This window comes from Phaethon aethereus (assembly GCF_964289735.1).
Source record: "Phaethon aethereus genome assembly, chromosome: 1".
Classification (NCBI taxonomy): domain Eukaryota; kingdom Metazoa; phylum Chordata; class Aves; order Phaethontiformes; family Phaethontidae; genus Phaethon; species Phaethon aethereus.
The window spans coordinates 170,328,728-170,339,069 of record NC_138575.1 but is presented as its reverse complement, the minus strand read 5'-3'; the positions used below and the strand labels follow the sequence as shown (position 1 = coordinate 170,339,069).

At 44.9% G+C, this 10,342-nt stretch overlaps 1 protein-coding gene across 1 annotated transcript; it reads right to left on the bottom strand.

The window, feature by feature from the left end:
• Positions 1-6,672: 6,672 nt before the first annotated feature.
• Positions 6,673-9,592, bottom strand: SLITRK1 (SLIT and NTRK like family member 1; the record flags this gene model as incomplete). The annotated part of the gene is made up of 1 exon (XM_082006638.1): positions 6,673-9,592. Exon 1 carries the CDS (start codon positions 8,749-8,751, stop codon positions 6,673-6,675), a length of 2,079 nt encoding a protein of 692 aa, XP_081862764.1. The 5' UTR covers positions 8,752-9,592.
• Positions 9,593-10,342: the final 750 nt, after the last annotated feature.

Below are 10,342 nucleotides of genomic sequence, written 5' to 3'. Positions count from 1 at the left end.
GCACAATGCAGAGAGCTCAGATAGCAAGGTAATTTAAATTACTTATGTGGACCAAGTAAACAAAGCTACCATCCTCCCAGTGTAGATCCAGAGTTCAATTCAGTTGTTCCTACATGAGTGTCTACTGCTATTTCAAATGACCTAATGCATCCCACCTAGGCTCCAGCTACCACTCCAGAAATATACAAGAGTGCCTTAGTCCTTATTTTGTACCTACCAGCCTCATGCACGCATCTCAGATACTCCAGGACACCTCTTAGGACACTACTGGCTTGTGCTAAGCCAGTTCATTCAAGCCCATCAAGCCAAGTGAGACAAATGCCACCTACACTCTAGGTTACATAACAATCCAGAAATTGAGTCACATTCCCTAATTTTTAACACCACACTATACTGCTTCTTAATTTCTTTATAGCTGTTCTGCATTACATTTTCCACTGGTCTCCAAAGTTTTCTTTGTGGCCTCACAGCCCACCTTTACTATTTAAATTCTTATTTAAAGGAAATAGAACCATTGTCTTTCCACTCTTTTGTTTTCCTCAAGTCACATTTTAATGCACCTTGTTTGCTAAACGTCCCACTTGCAAAAGAGTTGCTGTTGATTCTGGAATGATAAGGTGACACAAATCAAGCATGATAGCCCATGCTTAGACATGCTTTGAGACCAAAGCTTGAGGGGTCTGTCTGAACAGTGATGGTATCAATAAAAGTCATTAATAGCTAACAGAATTTGTTCCACTGGCTTAGTTAGAAACTCTCTGAGAGAGATCGGTCTTACTATCTCCTGGAAAGGGAGAAGGATGGAGAAAGAGTTCTGACGGCACTGATATTTCTACGGGGCAAATGCTAGAACAGTTTGTGCCACGGATACAACTAAAACAATGGCACCCAAAGCAGTCATTCACTTAGAGTCAACTCAGCATCTTCTTCAATGGGCTATTTCTGTCCATTTTTTCCTCTTCTATGAATTTTCAGTCTTAGCTTCAAGTGCCTGATGCAGGAGACTGTTATTTCCTTCAGGGGAATTTCTGCTGATTTTGTTCCTTTCTCACACAACTGAAGAATGTATTTAAGAAGTATGCACAGGAATTGATTCAGAAACTTTAGCTGGTAAATGAAACCATTCAGCATGACAATATGTCAATTGACCTGGTAATTAATCTTGGAGAAGAAATACTGATGGATCTCATTTATATTTCTCCACCTATAAGATAATATCATAGAAGTTTATGAAGCTCTCAGACAATTATGTTGAATATCATCTTCTCTTACAAGTTAACCCATTAAGGTACCATTGCTAAACATAATCATAATGAATATAACATAATATAACACAATACTTCCAACATTTTATAGTCCACATTTTTTCTAGTGATAATATTGCTCCGCCTGGGAAAAACTGAGGACAATAAAAATATTCTTGTGATTTTGCTTGGCCGTGTCCATACTCTTAATACAGTTTAAACAGATTATAAATTATACATTTTAAAAAGATTATACAAATACCTGAGTGATCTTAGGGCAACCATAACTTACCAACACAAACCATCAATTCTTCACTTTCTGACTTGTTCTTAAATACCAAAAAAGGGTGCTTATGCATCAACAAGCTCAAAAGTCCTGCCCATTGTCTGGAAAATTCTGTACCAGAAATCACAAAGAATTCCCGTAAATTTGAACTGCACAAACAGATGGAATGAATAAGATTCAGCCACAGAAATTGTCCTACTTCATGTATATATCTATGGAAAAAAATCTAAATAGAAAAGGATCTACCTCTTGAAGTCCATAATCATCTAAGAATGTTCACTTTCAATTATACGTGAACACAAATGTGGCCAAACCCACTCTGACTGATCCAAATAGTATAAACAATTACACTAAACTCTGGAACAAAGTCCTGCTTTGTTTTGCGACTGAACAACCCACTGACAAAAATACAAAGAGGAAGAGGTTACCCCTTTACTAAGAGCTACTTGTCTTAGGGAGGCTCTCCTATTTTTGGAGACCTACAAAACTTTTAATGGGTAATGGAAACTAGAGATTATTCTGGTGGGAAGGAGGAACATTTTGCAGCTTCTTGCTGCCCTAACTTTCACTCTAATGAGTTTTGCCACCAGCTTAAGAAAGCGTGAAATGTTCACCTTCTGTAGTTAATGGCTGTTCTACCTGAGTAAAGACTAGTACATAAAGCCTTTTCTTCTCCATCTAACAAAATCTGACCTCACTCTCATTAAAAAATAAAAAGAAAAAAAAGGTTACATCACCTGCAAGAAGATCTGAAAGAGTGCATTTTCAATGCAACTACACTAAAGTTATAAAATAGCTTGGCATAACAAATAAATTTAGTAAAGCAGTATAATAACCCATTCCTGTGCAGTTCCAACAGTACACTTCTGTTCTAAACGATACATATGACCTATGGGTATTAATTTAAAATTTTATCAGGATGTTCCTAAAGTTCCATTCAATCTTCTGCAATGATGCGCAAGAGGCTGCCATGCATACATGTTGAAGGTATGTGAGGAATGAAGCCCGGGGGGGGGTATTGTTTAGTCTCTGTAAGCAGTTAACAAGGCGCAACCTCGATGGAAGGAACAAGATAACCACAAAGGCTACACAAAGGCAAGTAGTGAACTTTGAGTGAACTGACCTAATTAACATCTAATTAACACATAATTTACATACTGGAATCCCGCCCTCGGGTAGGGAAAGACCCCTATTCAGAGATGCCCCTTCCTCACTGAGCATGCGCAGTAAAAAGAAGGACTCTGTCACTTTAAGTGGAGACGAGGCTTGCGGGAACCAACGGGAACAAGGGTGACTGAGGCAACTTGCAAAAATACTGATAACTGTTGCTCAGAATGTATAAATATTTTCCGTGTATGAATCCAGGCGTGCTGGTGTTGTGGACCTACCACCTAGCACCCAACTCTGCGCAGATTTGGAATAAAAGCAAATATCTCGACTCTGTGTGTTTTTTGGCTCTCTGCACACCAGGTGAAGAACCCATATTTGGGACAACATACAGGCACATATTTCTATGGCAACAGTTTAATTCCTAGCTATTCTTAGTTGAAGTGTTTGCACAAAAAAATAAAACTTTTTTTTTTTAAACTAGGTAAACAAGATATTTGTTCCTTTTCTGTCTGTCCTTTCTGAAACAACAGATATCTCTTTACTGTGATGATTAAGCAGCGATAAGAAGTAACTTAATGTGATATGTTATGCCTGAAATGACGAGATTCTTCTTAAGTTAGCAGAAAAAAATGCACATGTTTTGACCTAACATGGATATTATATAGGCTTTGAATATTAGAATTATTATCACAACAGTTAGGCTTTATCAAAATAAATAAAACATTTAATTTTTTGTTATTGTTGTTAATACTGTACAGCTAAGCATATTTACCATATTTGCACTTCACTCTCCTACAATAATCCTCTTTCTTTCTCTTTTTTCTTTGGTTGAGTGTTTTGTTTCCATAAAAATAACCTTGGAAGTGCTAAACATGCAAATAACATCGTAACTCAAAGCCTGGTAATTATTATATCATGTCAGAGAGTTAGGTGATCTATGTTTCTTAAGGGCTAGTGTCTGCAAGATGGAAGAAAGAATCGTGTGAATGTTAAAATCAGAGAATAATATAGAAAGAGAAAGGATCATTTTGTTATTTCCCCCCAGTCTAGAAACAGGATGATAAATGCCTATCCCTAACACTTCAATCGAACTGACATCTCTATTTAAGTATGACAATGAACTAGCACTTTAAGGAAAATAAATAAGCAAAGTTACAAGTTTATGCTATTCTCAATAATGACAAATCAAAATTACATATATTTAGCATTATATTGTCTGGAATGCGTGCATGTCTGGTCTCAGTCAGTGATTTGACATCTTTAATTTACTCTTTTATCTTCACTTCCGTAACAGTGCTTGTAATATATGATTTTTTAGCATGAGATGTATTCATAATGCTCAGTTCTTCAATTTTATCACCACAATATGGTGGAGAAGGCAGCAAGACTTAGATAGTCAACTAGGGGTGCACTGGCTTTTTTTTTTTTTTTTTTTTTTTACTATGCCTAAGCTGAAGTTGATGGCCTCCTGGGGACAGAAATATTTGCTCACATGTAAATGCATTTTCTTTTTCTTCTCAATCCGGTAGATTGGACAGTGCACAATGGCAAACTAGTACCTCTACTGCCATCACTTTGTCTTACACAGAATGTCCTAGCAGAACAATCAGTCTAACAAAGAATCAAGGGGGAATAAAGAAGGGCCCTGGAAATAGGAAAGATTTGTTCAGTTAAGCAGGACATCCCGTTTTCAGAGCTACACAACCGAACTTCAAGGTATTTTCTAGGAGACTGCAGACCTTTCCACAACGATAAAGGATTCTGGAGGAAGGATCTATTCCCCACGTTTAATACTTCATGAACACCCGGGATCAGGCTTCTGCCTCATTTTCACGAGTGTATCTATTGCAATGTGTATCTATGTGTGTCTGTTTCCTCCTCGTGTATCCCAAAGGTGGGCATTTTCTATAAAGCAAACTGAATCAGTATTTGAAGTTTAGCAAGTCCCTTACGGTGTTTTACTCTTTAAAAGGATTCTCTGCCTGGAGAAAGCCAGAAGCAACGTGACTGAAATTCTCCATATCTCCACTGGGACTTGAGCTGTGAGTTACAAGTGATTTGCAGGGGCTTTCGCCTTTACAGGTTTTACTGAGTTTAGGGGCACTTTCACTTACAGGAACGGGATCAAATGCGAGCTGCCTGAAGTCCAGCTGCAGCACTGGGCCTTGGTTTTTTTCAGCATTTAATATCAAAGTGTGCAGCTACCCAGAGCAGGGATGGGAAAGTCCCTTCGCTAATTAGTTTTCCCACTTGCAGCAGCTGCTGGAGCCCAGCAGCCCGCAGCAGCCCCGCCTCGCCGGCAGCCCGGCAGGCTGCCTACGGGCCTGAAATGCTGACCGGTGAAATCTGGCTCCGGCTTAATGAGACCGAGCTAGGCAGAGTCAATTAAATCAAATTCCCACTAACATCCCTAATATATCTGCAGTGTGTGCAGCAGAGGCGGCGGCAGCGGTGGCAGCAGCGAGAGATTCACGGTATTAATAAAGGGATTCACTGCCGCATTATAGAAAAAAAAAAAAAAAAGGAGGCGAGGGAGAGGGGAGGAGGCAGGAAACTTCTGTGTGTTATTTAAATTGGGGAAGGGGTGAGGGAAGGGTGCTTGTGCCTCTGCGTGCGAATGAATGAGAGAGAGAGGGAGGGAGGGAGGGAGGGAAAGGCAGAAAGAGGGAGAGACACACACACACACAGAGATCACTGAAAGGAGGCTCTGTCCTCTAAATCCAAATAACCCACTTGCAGGGACTGATGCTGGAAAAATGGTAAGGACCCGTAGTTGAAAACATTTTCACTTTAATACTGAAAAAATATGCCATTATAAAATCCTCGAATAGAATTAGTAAGTTTCACTTGTTTCCTCAGTTCTGGTTTCCTCAAGTTATAGTAAGATTTACAACAGCACAGAATTTTCTACCGTTAAACTTTGCAGCCTAAGCACTAGAGTGACATTAATTGGTCATGCTTAACTGCCTTGGATTTTTTTCTTGTATGTTTACACTGGTACCATAATAGAAATCAAGGGTACTAATTTTTACATTCAGATGGAAAGGCAATACTGAATATGTATATTGAAAAAGAAGAGAGAGAAAACAAAAGCGAAGCCTCCCCTCCCCGAAAAACGAAACACAACCCACCATCAACAAAGCAAATCTCTCCCAGCAATGTAATTCCCGCCTCAAAAAAAAAAAAAAAAAAAAAAAAAAAAATCCAATGAGAATATTCATGCAACTATGTCTTAAATAAAACCTTTACAATTTTTTCCACGGTAAAAGTACGATCTCTACTGCCTATTGATCACACAAAAATGGCGAAATGGCACTTTTTATTATTATACTGTATTTCGTATATAGAAGGTTTGATACGAAGGGACTTATCAGGTACGAGGGATGATGGTGTGAACTAGACGCTGCTTCCAGTCGTGGGCTGGAGCGTCCCTGGGGAGCGTTGTATCCATGCGAGCCATGCAGCACTTTTTTTTTTTTTTTTGTCTGTTTTTTAGGAGTCGGAGTCATTTATATACATTACATTCATGCCTTCGTGCAACTTTCCACTCCTGTTCTGCTGTCAGGAGGAGGCCGACACCAGCCTTTCCTCCGCCCCCCTCCTCTTCCCGGCCTCTCGTAGAGGGGTCGGTCCACAAGGGAAGAGGGCAAAAAGCAAAACAAACCCCAACACAATAGAACAAAAGCCCAACAAAACCAGGAGCCGTGTTTCGCCTTGCCGGAGCCGAAGGAAGCGGGTCCTCGCTTGTCTTTTCCGGCCCCGGCCGCGCACGGGCGGGGGATGCGCCCGCCGCGCCGGGCTGCGCTGAGCTGCGGGGATGCGCCCCGGCGCCGAGCTTCCCCCACCGCGCACCGGGCCTCGGTGCTCGCACGGGGTTCGTGAGGGGGGAGTGCGTGCGTGCGTGTGTGTGTTTTGTTTCTCACAAAAGACAGCCGAGGTGCAGAGCCGTCTCCGGCCGTCGTTTGCCGCCCCACCAGCCGGAGAGCGAAGGGCCGGTCCTGGGTGACGGCCGCCCCTGCCCCACCCGCCGCCTCAGTCCGACAAAGAGTGGGAGCCGCAATCGTAAACCCTGTGGGCCCCGTCGGTGCTGTAGGGCCCGTTGTGCCAGTAGGACGAGTCGCAGACCGTCTGCAAGGAGTTGATTTCGGATGCAGAGGAATTGGCGTCCCTCCTCTTGGACCGCTTTCTGTTTCTCAGGATGAACACCAGCATGCCAACTACCGTGAAGGCAGAGGTCACAAAAACCAGCAGGAGCCCTGGCACCAGCACCGAAATAGAGACCCGGCTGGTCTCCAAGTAGGAGTTGGAGTGAGTACCTGTCTCTGTCAACCCGGTGCTGTTTTTGTTAGTAGAAGTTAATGTCGGCGAGATTTTTAACTGAGGGCAAATCACGTCGTTGGAGAGAGACTCGAAATCCTCCTTGAAGAAATCTTCAGGGGACTCGCACCTCAGGTCGCTCATAATCACCTTGGGGCGCAGCATCTCCGCCCACTGTTTGAAAGGCACGATAGGGCAAGTACAGTCCCACGGGTTGCCGTGCAGATCGATCTGGGTGATGGAGGTGAGTTGGTCCAGCACCCCTGCCACCGGGAGGTACATGAAATAATTATTGTGTATGCTCAGCTTGGAAAGTGAGACCCCAGCGAACACGTCTACTGGGAGAGACCTCAGCAGGTTGTTGTTGAGGATGAGGACTCTCAGTTTGGGCATCGCATTGAAAGTGCCGGGCATGATCAGCTGGATCCCATTAAACTCCACATTCAGATACTCCAGGTTTTGCAGCCCGGCAAACTTCTCCCGGGACAGCGTGTCTAAGTAGTTGCTATCCATATAGAGCCATCGTAGATCAAAGAGGTTTTTGAAGGTGTTGTTCTCGACGGTGGCGATGTTGTTGTTGCCCAGATCGAGTAAATTAAGTTTCCGGTAATCCAGAAAGTGGGATTTCCTGATGGTGTGTATTTTGTTGTCTCTCAGAAACAGCTCCTGCACATTGGATGGTTTGGGCTTCAAATCCACCAAGCTGCTCACATTCCTGTCATTGCAATTAACCTTTAAACCCGAGCCAGGGATCTGATCGCAGCTGCAGATCTGCGGACAGGACACGGTAGCTGGTAGCTTGCTTTTCACGCTAACTGTCGACACAGCAGCAGTGGGTCTGGTCTTGATTTGCCAGTTGACGGGAATCTTTGTACCTCCGTTTGGACCAGATCCTGGCGTGGCAGGGTCTTCTTTGCCATGTATTTTAAAGGGGGTTGGAATGGGACCAGGATCACAGGTTTCTTCTTCGGCAGGGGGAGCAGCTAGGCTAGAATCCACTCTGTTCTTTTTGCACAGCTCTTGCTCTGTGGTCTCATTTAAATCTTTGCCCTGCAACCTAGTGGGAGCCTCACAAATCACTCTGCCGATCAAAGCATTTTTGGGTATGTTTTCCAGCCATTCCTTCAACGACAGCAGATCGCAAGTGCAGTCCCAGGGGTTATCCTCTAGCAGGATTTCAGCAATGCCTGGGATCTGCTCCAGGACCTCCTCATAAGGCAAGGTTTTAAGACGGTTTCCCCGGAGGTCAAGGTGGGTGATCGGCACATACTGAAACACGTTGGGGGGCAAGGTGCTGATGAGATTGTCATTTAAAATCAGCACCTCTAGCTTGTTTAAGTCCCTAAATGCTCCCGGGTCAATATCCCGCAATAGATTAAAATCTGCCTGGAGATATTCCAGATCGTCCAGCCCCAGGAAAGTCTGCTTCCTGAACGATTTGATCTTGTTGTTGTTTATGTGCAAGCGTTTCACCAGCTGCAGCCCAAGGAAAGCCCCAGGAACAATCTCATGCAAACCGTTGTTTTCCATGTGCAAACTGACTGCATTGTAAAAGTTAGCAAACTCATTAGGGAAAAGTCGAGTCAGGGAATTGCCATGCAGGAATAAATGGTAAAACTGGGAAGTTGGGGCGGTGAAATGTTGCAGGCTGGTAAATCCCTTTTTCTCACAGTCTACGTGCAAATCCCCTTCTATCTCGTTGCAGGCACAGATCTTCTCTTTGCAAACGTCCCCTGTAACGTTTCCAGCAGCAAAACAAAGAGACGTCTCCAGCAACAGAATCCAAAGCAGCATTTTTAAACCGAGCAATTCATTCCCGATCTCATCACAAAGTAACAGTAACCATCCTCCTTACACGGAAAGCAATTCCAGTTCATTCAATACATGAAATGTCCGAACCACCACCAAAGGGAGAGAAAAAAAAAAAATGTGGGGAGGGGGAGCATGGAGGGTCGGCAGACGGGGGGGGCTCTTTCTTTTCTCCTCTCTCCCTCTCTCCCCCCGCCACGTACAACCGCAACAGCCCAGATACCAGTGAATAATTATATCCACAAACTATCCAGGCACGTACTGCAAGGCACGGGAAAAAAAAAGAAAAAAAGAAAAAAAGAAAAAAAAAAAGTAGAAGGTAAAAAAAAACCCCTTCGCGATCCCCCTCCCTGACGCCTCCCGGGCAGCTAAGTGGAGGTCTGCCGGCCGGGCTTGCTCACCGGCACGGGAACGGTGCTGCTGGCCACCGGCCGCCGCCGCATGTTAGGGAGGCGCAGGCGGAGAGCGCGGCGCTGGCCGCGGAGGCGGCCGCTTCTGCGCGGCTCCGCGCCTGGCTGACCTTGCCGCGCGGCCGCGGAGCCGCGCTCCTGGCTGCCTGCCGCCCGCCGGGCGCTGTCCAGCGCCCCGGTGCTGAAAACGCTCCCCAGCCTAGGCGCTGCCCGCCGAGCCGCCGGCGCTGCCCGGCGCCCGCCCCCGCCGCGTTGCGCGGCTGCCCATGCCTGCCGGCGGCCGGAGCCTGCCGCGGAGCCGGGGCCGCCCGCCCGTCCGCCCGCCCGCGCCGCGCCTCGCCCTGCCGGCCGCGCTGCCTCCCCTCCTCGCTCGCTCGCTCTTCTTTCCTTTTTCTTCCGCTGCTGCCGAGTCGCACGTTCGCACACACTCACATGCACGCAGAGGGAGAGTTGCTAAGAGGCTCTGCTCGTTTCAACCTGGTGCACTCTGAAAGATCTGACACCCTCTGCTGAGCTGCAGTGGCAAAAATCCATCTGCTGAGGGAATGCTGGAGAAAAAAAAAAAATCGATTCACGTACAGGGCAAGCGTTAAAAACGTTGGCATTAAAAGCTGTCCATCTATTTAGATGCTTTCTCCTAAATGGAATCTTGCATTTATTTCTTTTCTTTTAAGATGGAAAGTTTAGCATTCCCCTCCTCCCGACCAGTTCCTTATTGCCCCCATCCACACACACACTCACACCTGCACAAGCAGGCGAGGAAGGTGCGTTCGTCTTATTGTATTTCCCAATGGCTTGAACAGTTAATGTCAGGGTGTCAAGCGAATAGCAATTTGAGGTAATTATTCTGCACGCCATTTTTTTTTTATCGTTGCTTTAAATGCATTTCTTCCTCCCCTGCAGTCTATAGTGTTTCATGTTGGATTTGGTCTCTTGCTGGCGTTCTCTATGCAATGTTGAACCATGGGTTATTGCATTATATATTTTTTTTATAATTTAGATGACTACAGAGAAGAAGGGGGAGGGAGGTAAGGAGGAGGCGATTGCTACACTGTTAGCAATTCACGCTACCTGTTCCCACAGAGTATAATGTCTCCCTTAAGGAGGGGAGGAGAGGGCTGAAACTGACAGTTGTGCATCTTGACATTCTTCTCTGTATATAACAA